The sequence below is a fragment of the Panthera uncia genome, assembly GCF_023721935.1.
Source record: "Panthera uncia isolate 11264 chromosome D3 unlocalized genomic scaffold, Puncia_PCG_1.0 HiC_scaffold_8, whole genome shotgun sequence".
Lineage (NCBI taxonomy): Eukaryota > Metazoa > Chordata > Mammalia > Carnivora > Felidae > Panthera > Panthera uncia.
In genome coordinates this window covers 82,205,449-82,221,639 of record NW_026057586.1, presented here as the reverse complement: position 1 = coordinate 82,221,639, position 16,191 = coordinate 82,205,449, and the positions used below count along the sequence as shown (strand labels likewise).

General features: G+C 44.2%; 1 protein-coding gene and 1 long non-coding RNA gene across 9 annotated transcripts in view; one reads left to right on the top strand and one right to left on the bottom strand.

Moving 5' to 3' along the window:
* ATXN2 (ataxin 2) overlaps positions 1-5,830 on the bottom strand; it is a 127,714-nt gene extending 121,884 nt beyond the window's left edge. For 5 of the 8 annotated variants that reach the window (XR_007455336.1, XM_049619922.1, XM_049619924.1 and 2 more), the window contains exon 1: positions 5,354-5,660. Coding sequence is in view for 7 of the 8 variants with exons in the window: in XM_049619922.1 (XP_049475879.1) it covers positions 5,354-5,562 (209 nt within the window). In the remaining variant the exon portion in view is untranslated. Of the gene's footprint in view, positions 1-5,353 lie in introns of all 8 variants that reach the window. The other 3 variants (XM_049619918.1, XM_049619919.1, XM_049619925.1) reach the window with 2 other exon arrangements.
* On the top strand, positions 5,493-15,629 carry LOC125914570 (uncharacterized). Its single transcript, XR_007455344.1, has 3 exons — positions 5,493-5,563; positions 12,375-12,592; positions 15,018-15,629. It is a non-coding gene; the product is annotated as an uncharacterized LOC125914570 (long non-coding RNA).
* Positions 15,630-16,191: the final 562 nt, after the last annotated feature.

The window sequence follows — 16,191 nt, the reverse complement described above, 5'->3', positions numbered from 1 at the left end:
GTCTCTCTCAAAAATAAATAAACATTTAAAAAAAAAAATTTTTTTTTTAATTTTTTTTTGAGACAGAGAGAGATAGAGCATGAACGGGGGAGGGTCAGAGAGAGAGGGAGACACAGAATCTGAAACAGGCTCCAGGCTCTGAGCTGTCAGCACAGAGCCCGACGTGGGGCTCGAACCCACGAACTGTGAGATCGTGACCTGAGCTGAAGTCGGACGCTTAGCCGACTGAGCCACCCAGGCGCCCCTAAAAAAATTTTTTTAATTAAAAAAACAAAAACAAAAACACTTTGCTCTTGTCTAAGGAAATCCTCAGCATCCCAGAGACTGGAAAGCAAGTGCTTTCTGGTGAATGCACTAACCTGCCGTCCTGGACCTGAGCTGTGGCCTCCAGCCCCGCTATCCCTCTCCTGCAGACCTGGCTTCCCCCACAGCCATTTCTCTGTTCTAATGGAGTGTTGTACAGCCTTTAGTCAATTGGAAACGTTTGTAGTAAGAACCAAGGACCGGTTTTCTCTCTGACATCTATGAATGCCTTAACCTCCTTTATTCTACATTCTTAAGTCCTAGTTAAGTATTCTTTTGCGAAGGAGCAGGGGAAGGGGCAGAGAATCCCAAGCAGGCTCTGCTCTGGCAGCTCAGCCCACCTCAGCCCAATGCAGAGGATCATGACCTGAGCTGAAACCAAGAGTTCACATGCTTAACCGACTAAGCCACCCAGGCACTGCAGTGCCCTATTAGCCTTACATCTCTGAACGGTGAAACAGTTCAATGAGATAAGAAATAACCAGGAAAAAATAACAATTACAAAATAAAAACACACTTTGCCATGGTAAAAGTAAATTCTAACACAGCTATAGGACCAAAAACAATTTTTTTTAAAAAAAATCAGTTCCTCCTTTAAGTCAAAACATATGGCTATTGAATAGTTATGATATGAGTTAACATCCCCTGTGTAAAATTATAACGGTCTAATTAGACATGGAAAATACACCATGAAGGTTTTGACTTTTCAAATGCAGTATCTTTAAGCAACTACAGGCTTACTTTTTTGACAAAGATAGACAATTTGATGTAGGTGTTTGCCCAACTTAAAAAGTGTATTTTTTCTCTAGGTACTGAGAATGAAAATTAAGCCAATTAGGTTAAAATAAATAAGCCCAGTAGAAAACCAAAAATGTACACCTTTCAATAAATAGCCTTCTATAGCTCACCTCTGATGACCTAAAAATGCCAATTAATTTTTTTTTTGGTCCAACTACAAATTTCGTTATTATCAATACACACGTAAAAGAATGAATTAATAAAGGATGCAGTTTAAACCTTATAAATTACAAATGGGGCCATATGACTAATTAATCTAGATCAAAAGCAAATGGCTAACTACTTCACCTTGCCAATCCCAACTGCATCCCACTGCCTTTCCCCACATTCCCATATTATACCCTTAATCTGCTCTCCTCTAATCCCCCATAGCTCCTACCTAATATCAGATCTAGTGTGCTAATTTAATGTCTCTTGTTTATTGTCTGGTTCATTACGTTAAATTGTAAACACCAGAAAAGCAGCTATCTTTGTTTTATTCACTGGCATATCCCAAGCACTTATAACTGCCTGTACATAGATTTTCAATCATTTTATGTGTTCAATGATGTCAAAGTTTTTAGGCTCTTCTAAGAAATATTTTAAAAGATGAGTATCTTGCAAATATTTAAGTGGAAGCATGATGAAAAATTACACTACATTGCAGCGTAATTTCCACGTTGCAATGCCTTCAGAGAAAGCAGCAATGAAAGTACTAAGCTGAAAATTACTAAAATAAGTTTTTATTCACATTTAATCCTGTATCCAAAGAAACTGTAATGTTATATTATTTAGGATTGGGAATGGGGTAACAGAATTGTAAACCCATTATTTTTTTAAATAGGGAAGAAAATGTGGGACTAGAAGAGATATGGGTTAGCCAGTGATAATTCCCAATAGTGCCATGAAATTATATAAAAGTTAACAAAGATAGCTTGGTCACTGGCTAACAACTAATAAAAAATACTTTTAGATGAATAAGGGAGATTAACAACAACAAAAGCTTCAGAACAAGTTTCTCAGAACTTTCATTCCTCTACTAAGTAACTGAGTCTTTGGAAGTATGAGCACAATAGATAAACCATGTATCCTCATTAGTGTTAACAGTTACTGTTTTCAAAGCATCTTCCCATATATTATTTCATTAAGTCCTCAGAGAAACCAAATTCAAACTCAAGTATAAATAATCAGGTAGCTAACAAAAGCACTTAATAACGTATTCACTTGACAGTAAGTGCAACTTTTCCCTTGAAAATCCCCCACAGTGTTTGACAAAGAAACCATTCTATAGAAGAGCCACCTTCTTGGCAATGGAAACTAATACAAGTCTTCTGAAGAGTAATATGGCACAGCTAGCAAGAGCCATAAAAATCTTGAAGCCCTTTGACCTAGTAAAAACCACTCCTGGGAACTTTCTCTAAGGCAATAATTAGACTGAAGCCAAAAGCTATTAGTATAAAGATGTTTACTGCACCACTATCTAGCATAGTAAAGGTGGAAACCCAAATTCCAACAATAGGAGAATGGTTAACCAAAAACCTAAAAAAAGTTTGTAACACAATGCTAAGGAGAAAAAAACAACACAAATAACATACATAATCGCTAAAGCCACATAAACATGAAAATGTAAAAGGCAAAAATAAGAATTAGATTAATGCAGACTTTAACATTATGGGTATGTTGTTCTAATATAAAACCACCTTCTAAAACATACATGACAATTTAAGACAGAATAAGTTTTTGAAAGCCATGAAAATCCACTATTCAAGTTAAAAAAAAAAAAAGTCAAATATGATGAAATGTCATTTAAAGACGACATGTGAATTTCTAGACATTCAAGAATATTTTACTACTTTTCAACATGTCAAACCCAAAGCTGCATTCTCTCTCCTCACCTTTGGCCCCAGAAACGTATTTTAACTGCTGATACACACAAACGTAATGTGAGGAGACTCTAGAAATTGTAATCAATTTACAAAGAACCCAGGAACAATAGTTCAAAATCAAAAGGAATTCTACAAGTACCTTTAAAATCCTGTATAAGAATAAAAACATCTCTTACCTATCAAAATGAATTAAGGGCCAGAATCTATGTCTCAAATAAAAGAACTTAAAGCAAGGAAGAATTTAAATTAACCTTGGATGTTCGTGAAGCCTCAAGAAACAGAAAAAGATCTTTGGTACTAAAACATTCCATATTTTTTTGATCACTTAAGCCACTCCGGAACAAATTCTTTATTATTAAATTTTTAAGCCTAAGGAGAGCTGATGCAACTTAAAAGCATAAGTATTATTTTTCAATTATTTGAACAAGCTGAATATATCTGCTAAATTTCTGAGACCTAAGAAGAAAAAAAAGATATCCTTTTCAATAAAAATTATGTACAAAATTTTTTCCATTTTTCACTATGGATGCCAGTGAAAAAGGGAAACGGAATTACAGAATCCTAAGCGAAAGAGCTGGGAAAATAAGCACTTCATCTGAACTAGTTGGACTAGGTTAACGTTTGTGGGTGGTTCAGAGAAGGGGCAACTCTGGGGGTGTGGGTAGGGTAGAAGTAAGAAAACCAATGTTGGCCCTTCCCCCTCCCTAGAAGGAAGCACAATTCCTTAAAAATCAGCTCTGATTCATCTTGACAGATAACTTCTCCTGTCATAAATGAGAATTCTTTGGAAATAGATTGCTGAAAACCTGTTTTCAAAAAGAAAACTCAGTGCATGAAATTAAAAAAAATAAATAAATAAGTAAAATAAAATAAAATAAAATAAAATAAAATAAATCCCCTTACCCCACCTTCTAAAGCCCAGGATGTCTGTCTAGGGAGGACCCTCGTCGTCGAATCTGCCAACCCCGCCTAGGCCTAGCGAAGGCACGGTAGTGCCGGCAACACGGATGGGCTCGGGGCACAAGGGAAATGGTCTTGCGTGCCCTTGGTGAGCCCTGGCGGCACTCCCCAAGTTAAGGACACTGGCCACAATGGAATGGAGTCTATTGACATTTGCTGCCCCGTTTGAACACTAAGCATTTTTTCTTAGTTCGTGAAACACGAACTGACAACCACCCCCCCCCCCACACACACACCCCCAACAGGCCTTCCCGCACAAACACACCCTCCGGAGTCAGACCCGGTTAACTGAGACAACACAGAGATCCTAGTCCCTACCACAAACCTAGGTGCATGGTGGGGGAAAGGGGGACACGACGCAAGTAAACACCTGCATTTCTGCCTTTAGGAACCCCACCACGTCCCCAGCTGCAATCCCTCTCCGCTCGAAATTTCAAAAATCGGGGTGAGGGTTGGGGAAAATGCACCGTGCCCGCTCCCTGCCACCCACCACCATCCCCTTATGTCCCCAATCTGGCCTGGACTTCTGACGCACGCCTGGGTCCGGCCCTCGCCCACCACTATTCAAAGGCGCCTTCTCCTCGGCGGCCTCGAAACAGCAATGCGGATCGGCCACCACCCGCGGCGGAGAGGCCTTGCGGGGGAAGGAGGGAGGCCGGGAGGGGGCCGGGCACTCCCCCACCCCTTCCTCAGGTGGGGGAGGGCGGAACGCTGCGGGAGACTGCACGGAGCCCGACGATTCCAGAGGCGTCCGGGAGCCCCCGCCGCCGTGTTAGATTTAAATGCGGAGGGGTGCGGGGGGCCACTACCCGCCTCAATCCGGTTCTTCGACCTTTCCCAGGACAGAGAGTGGGGGTGCTGAGGGGCGCTTCACAGACCCTACTGATTCCAGATGAGCCCCTTTAACGGACAGGGGGGACGCTGCCCTAACTTTCCCCCCTCCCTCGTTATTCCCCAATGGGGGAGTTGGCAAGTTTCGAGAGACTGAACCAAAACCTAAAGACCATTCCACGTTAATATTTAAACTGCGGGGTGGGGGCGCTGCCCAAGCATCCCCTCCATGTTGGGGTTAAAGGAGGAACAGAGACTGACAAATGCTGAGACCTGTGAATCCCTCCCCAACACTTAAATGGAGAGGGGGAGGCTGCCCAGTCCTTCCATCTTGACCGTTTGGGGGAGGGGATGGGGATGTTGCTGGAGACTGGACACGACCTGACATTCCCGGAGGGATCCCGCAGCGGCCCCCACCCAAACCCCCGGGCTCCAGAGGGGGAGTGGGAGCCCCACCCCCACTGCGGGCCCCCAGCCCACCCCACCAAGCCAGGCCGGTCACGGGGCGGGGACGACGGTGTGGGCCGCGGGGGAGGGGACGCGAGGCCCAGGCTCGTCCAGGCCCGGAGCGGAGGGGGCTGGGGCGCGACACCCACCTGCCCAGGCCGGGCCGCCCGCCGCCTGCGCTCGCCGCCGCCGCCGAGGAGGAGGAAGCCACTGCCGAAGACGACGAGATTGAGGACGGCGACGGCGCGGTGGCGGGCGACGTGAGAAGGCCGCCGCTGCCGCCGGGCTTACGGGCATTGGCAGCCGCGGGCGGCTGCTGCTGCTGCTGCTGCTGCTGCTGCTGGGGCTTCAGCGACATGGTGAGAGGCCCATACACCGGCCCGCACGCCGGGCGGGGACAGCCGGGAGCCGGGCGCGCCGAAGAGACGCCGGAGCGCGGCGGGGACGCGCGGGCGCCGAGCGGGGAGGCGCGGGATGGCGCGGCCGGGGGGGCGCCCGGGCCGGCGAGAGGGAGAAGGAGAACGACGAAGGGGCGGGGAGGCCCGCTGAAACCGAGGAGCCGCCGGGAGCCGGGCAGGGACGCGCCGCCGCCGTTGCCGTTGCTACCAAAACAGTCTGGGGCGGGGGGGGGCGGGGGGCGCCCGGGGGGGGGGGGGGCGGGGGCGGGGGGGGGGGGGGGCGGCGGAGGGATACGGGCCCGGAGCCGCGCCGCCGCCGCCGCCCCGCCCGCCCCGCCGCGCCGGCCGCGGGAGCGAGCGCCGCCCGGGCCACCTGGCCGCGGCGAAGCGGCGTGGCTCGATGGCCGCTGCGGGGCCCCGAGGAGCTGCGGCCGCCGAGCGCATCGGGGGTCGGGCACACAGAGACGCCGCGTGGCGACGCCGGGTGGGCGCGGTGGTGCTGGAAGGGGACTCTTTACCGGAAGTCGGAAGGGTCGGACGGAAGCAGAACGTGAGACGACCCCGGGGCCGGGAGGGACACGTGAGGAGCGGGCGCCGCGCTGGGCCGCATTCGCGGGGGTCGGGTGAGGGCCCGGCGGCCGGCCCGGCCCAGATCCGCCCTTCTCGAGGCGGGTCTGCCCTTCGGGAGGGCGTGTCTGTCTTCGCCCTCGGGGCCGGCCTAGTCTAGAGGACGGGAGGGAAGTGTTTCTTCCCCGCCCCCCCAGTAATCTTTCAGTGTTTTCAGACTGCTGGGAGAGTCCGTGTTTACCCCCACCTGATGCAACCTCCAGCATGGACTACGAGTCCCTTCAGGGCGGAGACTGTCTTGCTACGTAAGAAGCATCTAGAACACAAGCATCCCATAGTTGTCTTTGTATCCCCAGCACCTGGCACACAGTGGGTTCTCACCGCGTTACTGGATGTCTAAAGGCAGTCCTTTTTTTTCCCCTGCCAAGACTAGCAAGTTTGGAGTCGAGCAACCTCCCCGGGCCACCCACATCTGGTTACCTTTACCCTACTTTTTCCACCCCAGCAACATAGTAGCCAGAAAGCTCTTTTGGGTATCTGACCTTCATTTGAACCCATTTTCCCTCACTTGAACTTCTTTTTTTCCTTATTCATGAGACTCAAAAGGAAATGTACGTGATTGGTAGAGCTATGGATAATGGGGTCTCCCGTGGTGGAAACAGAGCAGACCTCACAAGAATGTGCGAACTTTAGACCTTGACCCCTTTAGAAGTTTTACTTTAACTTAGATTGCTAGCCAGCACAGTAGTCTATTTTTTAAGTGTTGCAATTAAACTGGAAGCAAACAGATAATTTTTTTGAGTGAAGAATCTAGGCTTTTAAGTAAAATTACTTAAGGAAATGATGGGGAAAACACCAAAATTCCCCCTCAACTTACCAGAATTGTCAGATAAAGGTAAAGACATAGAACAACTTGGGAGAATGATTAAGCCACAAGTCTCCAGTAACCAAATGGAAATTAATCTCCTAGATAGTCCAGGCAAAAATTATTATATTCTACAAGTATGTGAAATGTAGGAAATCAGCTTTATCTCCCATCTGAAGTAAAAAGAAGGTTGACAAGAAAAAGAAAACTATTCTTTTAAGCCAACAGTTGCAAAATCCTTTAAAATTTAACCCAAAGGAAATTGAGACGAAAAAAAAAAAAAAAAAAAACAGAGGAGGGGGGGGGAAATAGAAGGACCATAATAGAAATACAATCAACTTTCTCTGGTTTAATGATTTGATAGTTAACCATGTCTGGGACCAAGATCCCAGAATTAAGTCTTAGGGCCAAACTGCAGACAGGTGGGAGACTGAAGGGAGTGGAATAAGAAAACCTGAAGCTGACAGCTGAACTTGATTTGGTTTAGGCTTAAGAAAGCTCCAAGTTTTCACCCACTATCGTTGAAAATATGTTCAACAACTTATTGAGGTATAATTTTCATATTATAAAATTTACCCGTTTTGTTTACAAACCAATGATCCTCAGTAAATCCACAGAGTTATGCAACCATCACCATTAATTTCAGAACATTTCCATCACCCCAAAAGGATGCTTACACCCATTTGCACTCACTCCTGGTTCCCATTCTCAGCACCAGCAACCACTGATCTACTTTCATCAGATTTATCTATTCTAGACATATCCATATAAATGGAATATAACAATAGGTGGTCTTTCACTTAGCATAATGTTTTGGAGGTTTATCTATGTCATAGCATGTATCAATGTTTAATTACTTATTATCACTGAGTAGTATCCCATTGTATGGATGTATCACATTTCCCCTATCTCCTCACCAGTTGGTGGACTTTTAGTTGTTTCAAGTTGAGGGCTATTATGAATACTACCACTATGAACATTTGCAAAGTATGTCTTCGTGTGGATACATGTTTTCATCTCTCTTGAACAGATGCCTAAAAATGGAACGTTGGGTGGTATTGCAAGTTTATATTTAACTCTTGTCTTTTTTAAGATTTTGTTTTTTAAGTAATCTCTACACTCAACATGGGGCTCGAACTCACAATCCTGAGATCAAGAGTTGCATGCTCTACCAACTGAGCCAGTCAGGCACCCCTATATTTAACTTTTTAAAGATACTATCAAACTCTTTTCCAAAGTGACTCTGCCATTTTACATCCACACCTGGAATGTTTGAGGGTTTATCATTAAAATGCCACTTCTGCTTTTATACTAAAATGGAAACCAAGAGAACCTTTACCATCGAGTCTGTTTTGTACACACACCCCTTTTTTATTTGCCGAAGGAAGATCACCACCCAAAACCAAGGATGTGTTTTATTGCAAAGCTTTCACCTAAATTCTGGACATCTAAAGATGTGGCTATTTAACAGCAACTGTGACATCACTTCAGGGGGCTTAAGCTTTCAATGTAAATGTCAGGGGGCCACTGGGTGGCTCAGTTGGTAAAGCGTCTGACTCGATTTCGGTTCAGGTCATGATCTCATGGTCAGTGTGGAGTCCTCTTAAGATTCTCTCTCCTCCCCCCCCCCCCTTTGCCTCTGCTTCTCCTCTCTCCCTCTCTCTCTCTTTCCCCTCTCTTTCTCTCAAAAACAAACAAACCAAAAAAAAGTTTTTTTTTTAAACAAATGTAAATATCAGGATAATGCACCTGAAGACAAATGGTGTGGTAGGCAACCTGTGAGATGACCCCACGCAATCCTGTTCTCCTGGGGTTCAGACCCCATGAAAGCTCTACCACTTGAATTTCCACCGGACCTACTGGCTTCCTTCAAACAAAAAGTTTGAAAAAAGTATGGGCTTCCAATTCCGAGATTAGGTTATAAAAAGACTGTGGCTTTTGTTTGGGATGGTCTTGTCTCACTCATGTGTTTGAAGGAAGCTAGCTGCCATGTTGTGAACTACCCTACGAAGAGGCCTACATGGCAAGGAATTGTTGTGTATGAGCACAGCAGTGAGGACCTGACGGCTGCCAACAGCCATGTGGGGAGCTTGGAAGTGGATCATCCCCCAATCCAGACTTGATGTGGCTACAGCCCTGATCAAAGCATCTTAATAGGCTTTGTTAGAGACCCTGAGCTAGAGGTGCTCAGTTTAGCCACACCAGATTCCCAACCCTTTTGTTGTTTCAGTCGACAAGTCCCGGCCTAATTTGTCATGCAGCAAAAGACAGCCAATACAGATGACCAAAAAAGTGCATTTCCTATGATTTCCATGTGCGTTCAGAATTCTTTAAAGGGGTGCCTGGCTGGCTGAGTTAGTGGAGCATACGACTCTTGATCTCAGGGTTGTGAGTTTGAGCCCCATGTTGGGTGTAGAGATTACTTAAAAATAGAATCTTTAAAATTAAAAATAATTCTTTAAAAACAAATGCTGAAATCAGATATATTATATCCAATAGAATGTAAATTTTTGAATGCTTCCCAAATGACTTTCAGGCAGCCATTTAAACCAAACCAACAAGTGTCACTGGAGAGTTGTCATCAAAGACAATGAAGAACATTGTCCCAAAGGAGTTCTGAGATTGAGAAATATTGCTAAAATTTAAACTTCAAAAATAATTGTTACCATTCCAACCACTATTTCAGAAATGAAAAGAGTATCAAGTGAGGAGGCATATAGGGAGAGCCTTTCAAACTTGGGAATCTGGTCCTGTGAATTCTATACTTGCTTTTTGATTTTCAATGACCCTTCAGTGAGCCACAGGGCCCTTTAATTTTCATCACTTCACTGATTAATCAAGTCTGAGGATTTGGGGATGAAAAACTGATGTAACCACGCAAAGCAGAAATGCAAAGAGTGATTTGCTATCTCTCAGAACAGCAGCACACATCAGATGATCCAGTATTTCCAGTAATTCATTTTTCTGCAATCATTTCTTTTCAGCTCTCTTCATTGGATCATGTTTAATGTATGATGATACATTATTCACTCAATACTCTTGATTTCACTTTCAAAAGCATGAAAATTAATTCAAATCAAAACTAACATGCACCCCCCAAAAATCCATCCTCTTCAAGTTTTTGCATAGACCAATCCTCATTTTAAAAAAAGAGAGAGAGCAGATGTAATTTCAAAAATAGGACCATGGCTAATTAAACCAGTGTTTTTTTCTAACCATGGTTACTCAGAATTCTTAGAGGCTAATCTATTTGTAGACACTCCAGGAATCCCAAAAGACTAAAAGCAATAAAAAAAAAAAAAAAGAAAGAAAGAAAGAAAGAAAGAAAGAAAGAAAGAAAGAAAGAAAGAAAAAGAAAAAGTGTATGGTGTGGAGTGCTTCCAGAAGGGCATTATTTAAACACCTTGTGTGCAAAGTAACAACTTTCCCATAGATTTGAAAAAACAGAGGTGGGGGGTGCCAAAATAGTAGGGAACACAGCAACATTATCTGAAAAGCTTTTAAATGAGTCTTTCCTTCACACAAGCACACTTCTGGTTGTTAAGTTGCTCATTTTGTTTTACCTTGTGGGACAGAATAATGATGCGGTGACATTATTCACGAAGCAAAAGCTGGATGCCAGCTGAAATAGACACAGAAGAAAGAATTCTTTACTCTTCTTTGGAATTGCTTGCACTGCGCAGAGCCAGAAATTTAAAGAAACTCAGCCTTTTGTTTTTCCTCATTTCTCTCTTTTTGTTTTCATTCCCCCCCTTTTTGGGGTGAATTTTGTGGGCCGCCTGTTGTTCCAGCCGCCAGATTTATGGAAACCAGAGATTTGAAGCATGCACCATTTGGAGAATTGCAGGAGGGGATTTAAAATTGATGTGTGCAGCAACACTGACAGCTGAAGTGGGCATTAGCACGGGAGCTTGTTAAGTTTGCTACAAGATACTAGGAACCCTACAATAGAGCCCCCAGAGGGATCAGACTATAATTAATACTAGCTAGCACTGCTGACCTATCATCTCAGAATGAAGACTTGGATTCTTATTCCAGAGTGGAATCAGATACCAGCTTAACAATACTCCCTGTCTTGCCTAAGCCCCCATATTACCAAAACGACTTATTTTCCATAAGGTAGGCCTGGACTAGAGAATGAGGATGATAATAATTGCAGGTCCTTATATAGCATTCACTATGGGCCAGCTCTGTTCTAAGTGCTTTTTTTTTTTTTAATATTTTTTTAATGTTTACTTATTTTTGAGAGAGAGAGAGTGTGAGCGGGGAAGAGGCAGAGAGAGAGGGAGACACAGAATCTGAAGAAGGCTCCAAGGTCTGAGCTGTTAGCACAGAGCCCGATGCGGGGCTCGAACTCACGAACCAAGAGATCATGACCTGAGCCAAAGTTGAATGCTTAACCGACTGAGCCATCCTGGTGTCCCCTAAGTGCTTTCTACATAAGAACTCATGTAATCCTCACAATACCCACTGATTCTTAATGGAAAGGGAGAATTTTGCACTGCCTCCTCCCCGCACCGGGGGACATTTGGAAATGTCTAGAGATATCCTTGGTCGTCACAATTGAAGAGTAAATGCGGGGTGCCTGGGTGGCTCAGTCGGTTAAGTGTCTGACTTCAGCTCAGGTCATGATCTCATGGTTTGTGAGTTCGAGTCCCGTGTCGGGCTCTGTGCTGACAGCTCAGAGCCTGGAGCCTGCTTCGGATTCTGGGTCTCCTTCTCTCTCTGCCCTTCCTTCACTCGTGCTCCGTCTCTCTCTCTCTCTCTCTCTCTCTCTCTCTCTCTCCCATAAATCAAATTTAAAAAAAACTTTTGAAGAGTAGATGTTACTGGCGTGCTGTGAGTGAGGCCAGGATGCTGCTAAACACACTACAGTGCATAGGACAACTCCCCTCCCCCACAAAGAATTATCCCCCTCCAAATGTCAGTAGGGCCAAGGTTGGTAGAGAAACCCTGCATAGCCCTGCGAAGTAGATAGGATTATTATTGCCATGTGACAGATGGGGAGACTGAGGCACAAAAAGTTTAAGTCGTTTTGCCTATGGCCACATTCATTAAATGTTAGAGCTAGGATCGGAACCCAGGCAGTGGCAGTCTGCCTGCAACATCTGGTCTCTAAACCGTTCTCCTATATCAAATAGTGAAAGCCTAAGAGGGCTCTCTGAGAAAAACAAACTTTTCTTCTTGGTTTCATCAAAGGCAAGGTTCTGGTGACCTGGCAGCACTACCGACTGCCTGTCGCTGGATTAGAGAGAGAAGGGACGAATGTTAAGCGTCCCCATCTACAGCTGGCAGAGCCCATTAACACTGAAACTGCCCCTTTCCTCTGGCCCAACAAAGGTGGAGAGATGAACACGCGAGGATGACCCCCGCAGTGCTGTTTGGAACAGAGAACAGAAGCCCCATCAGCAGGGAGCAGTCAGATGCCTCATAGAGTATCCTAAATGCAGCGGAAGATGCGATATTCTCAGCTGTGCAGTGAGAAAGAGGCAGAGCTTCACACTGATCCAAAAGGATCTTTAAAACCTGTTGTTTAAAAAAAGAAAAAAACAAAACAGGTAACCATGGGAGGCGACAGATACTAATTCACTGGATTATGGGAACCATTTCACAGCGTCTACATAGATCAAACCATCACCTTGTCTACTTTAAATATATTGCTTTTTATTTGCCAATTATTCTTCAGTAAAGCCGGGGGGTGGAGGGAACTTGTTAAGCCAAAAGCAGAAAATTGTAAAACAAAACAAAAAAAAAATTCATAAAAAAATGTGTAGATGGTCTTGTATGGTATACACTTACTTGTGTTAAACAAGTATATATTATATATTATTATATTATATTATATTATATTATATTATATATTTTTTTACCTGTGTTTATATGCATACATCTAAATTAGATGGGGCAGGAAAAAAACTGATACTGGAGGACTAGGGAGAAGGAAAATATACTTTATATCTTTTGCACTGTTGGAAATTTCATTTTTGAAAATTTGTCTTATCATGTGCACATATTACCTTTTATTAAAAAAATAACAATAGAATATTAGGGCATCGGTAAGAGTAACTACTGTTTCCATAACACTTCATAGTTTACAAAGAACTTTTATCTGTAGGATTTCCTTTGGTGCCCCCACCATTACAGAGATGGTGACACCAGGGCAGAGAAGTGGCCTGAGCCACCTCAGGTCACTTACTGCTGACTCCTTCACATCCTTCTCTTTCCCACTTCCCAAAGTAAGATCAATTACTGTCCCTACCACTTCAATTTTGTTTTATTCAACCACAAACTGTCCTTCTCAAACTCTAGGCAGTAAATTCTGGTTCCCATAGAAAGAGAAAAAAAAGACTAGTTTCAGGAGCTTTTCACCCCCACCCCCATCCCTTTCTGCCACATTTATATTGTTTTCTGCTGAAATGCTAGCTCAACTAAATAGATGAACTAGGGATCAGGTAGACCCGTTCACCTCCAGCACCTACAGAGTCAGTCTGTAATAGGCACTTAATAAACCTGAGCTCACTTGATTTGGTAGAGAATAGTTCCCAGTTTATACATGTTTGCTTTTTTGGACCTACAATGGCATATGCTTCTTATTTAGACCTGCTAATGACTACCAGCCATGGGCCAGAATGGTGGGGCCAACATCCAAGGCCACCCCCTAATGACCCAAGCATTTCCAGGCAGTGAGAGGGGCAGTCAGACAATTAGGCTGCTTTACCCATGTGTTTCCATCACACGTGGTTTGGGCAGAGTTTTCATTCACTCACTGGATAAAGCTTACTTCTCTTCCAGTTAATAGCTTGTGATGCGACCTTATAGGCATTCGGGAAAGTGTCAGTCTAGTTCATCCGAGACGCTGAAGCCAGGAAACCACAAGGGGCCTCCTGGGGAACTACTCTTAGTCACCAGACTCCAGCAGCCTGGAGGAAGTTATTGCTGAGGCCCTATGAGAGCTGGATTCACTCTCCTATGATCAGGACTCCCATTCTCTTCCACTGCACATGTGGCTCATTTCTGTCCTCAGTGTGTCAATACAGAACAAGCGTTCAGGTAGCAAATAAGCAGTGGATAGGCTTCTGATATCCTGAAAATGACTCAGGAATCCTGTTACTGCAATTTCTGATAATCTTAACACATTATTTTGTTGTTGTTGTTGTTATTGTTATAAGCCTTTTTAAGAACATACTAAATGTTTGTGTATCGGTTAGCATTTGCTGTGTAACAAACTACCTCCAACATAGTGGCTTAAAACAACAAACTTTTTTTTCCCTTAAAGTTCTGTGGGTTGGCTGAACAATTCTTCTTTTCTGGGCTGACTCAATTGGACTTGGATGGTCTAGGATGGCCTCACTGACATTGCTGGCAGTTGGCTCTAGGTCAGCTGGAGTGGATCAAGACAACTTGGCCAGTATCTCTAATCATCCCATAGACTGGCCTAGACTCATTCACATGGTGGTGGTCACACAGGTCCCAAGAGCAGCAAGGAAAGGCAAGCCCTAATGCACAGGCACTCTTCATATCTCTTCTTGTGTCACATTTTTTAAAAAGTTTATTTATTTCAAGAGAGAGAGCATGCATACATGAGCACAAGTGCGAGCGGGGGAGGGGCAGAGAGAGAGGGAGGGAGAGAGAATCACAAGCAGGCTCCACTCTGTCAATGTAGAGCCCGATGTAGGGCTCACTCTCATGAACTGTGAGATCATGGCCTGAGCCAAAATCAAGAGTCAGTCACTTAACCAACTGAGTCACCCAGGTGCCCCTGTGTCACATTTTCTAATGTCACATTAGTCAAACCCAAGTCCAGATTTGAGGGCTGGTGAAATAGCAAGCTGAAAAATTATTTTGCAAAGGACAGGCCAAAGGGAGGGAAGGAAAGATTTTTTGTGGCCCTTTTTTGTAATCTATCACAATCAGGGATGGGATAATTTGAAAAATCTATTTAAACCTCATTATTATTTTTTCTTTTAATACAATGACTTCCAGTATTCAGAAGAAAGCTGAGAAACCTACCTTAACAATCTGATGACTTCCAAACCTCCAGATTCTTGGTCATCTCACTCAAGACTGCTAGAAGCATCCTGAAGAAAACAGCACCATGTGTATTTTCTGCAAAGCTGGTTTTGATGATTAATCTTATGTGTCAGCTTGACTGGGCAATGGGATGCCCAGATATATCTGGTTAAACATTATTTCTGGGGTGTGTCTGGGAGGGGGTTTCCAGAAAAGATTACCACTTGAGTTGGTAGATTGAGTAAAGCAGATTGTCCTCTCCATTGTGTGTGGGCATCATCCAGTTCACTGAGGACTGAGAACAAACATGCAGAAGAAGGGAGAATCCTCTGGTTGACCAGTTGAGCTGGGTCCTCGGTCTTCTGCCCTCAGACTGGCACTTAACATCATCAGTGCTCCTTGTTCTCAGGCATTCAGACTTGAAATTGAATTACACCGCCAGCTTTCCTGGGTCTCCAACTTGCAGATGGCAGATTGTGGGACTTTTTAGCCTTTATAATTACATAAGCCAATTCCTTATAATAAATGTCTCTACATACGGATAGACGTATCTCTTGTTGGTTCTGTTTCTCTGGACCCTAGCTAATACACTGACTGGTTCTCCAGAAATGCAATCACATGACCTTAGGAAGGTCATCCTCATTATCCTTCATTGACAATGAAGGCTGCACTAGATGTTCTCAAGTTGCAAGGGAACATTTTTTTTTTTTAATGATTTTTAAGTAATCTCTATACCCAGCGTGGGGCTCGGACCCACGACCCTGAGATCCAGAGTCACATACTCCAGCGACTTAGCCAGTCAGACACCTGCAAGGGAACTTTCAGAGGTTATGTTGCCAGAAAGGAGAATAGGCCACATGCTGAATGGCCCAACCCCTGCGCGTAGAGATAAGATGGCTAGGCATGGGCCTGAAGCTTTCTGCTTTCATCCAGATTTTTGATATGGTCTGTGAGATGATGATTTTCAACTTTTCCTCTTCATAGGCCTGGTGAAACCCTTTGATCTCATTTTTATTGGGCAATATTATTGTACCATTTTACAAACACACCATTTATTCCGGCCTGACCTTAATAGCCTTTCCTTTCCCCCCAGGCCTTAAAGGGCATTAGAGCAGAATACTCAACAAGTTAGATGTGAAAAGGGGGA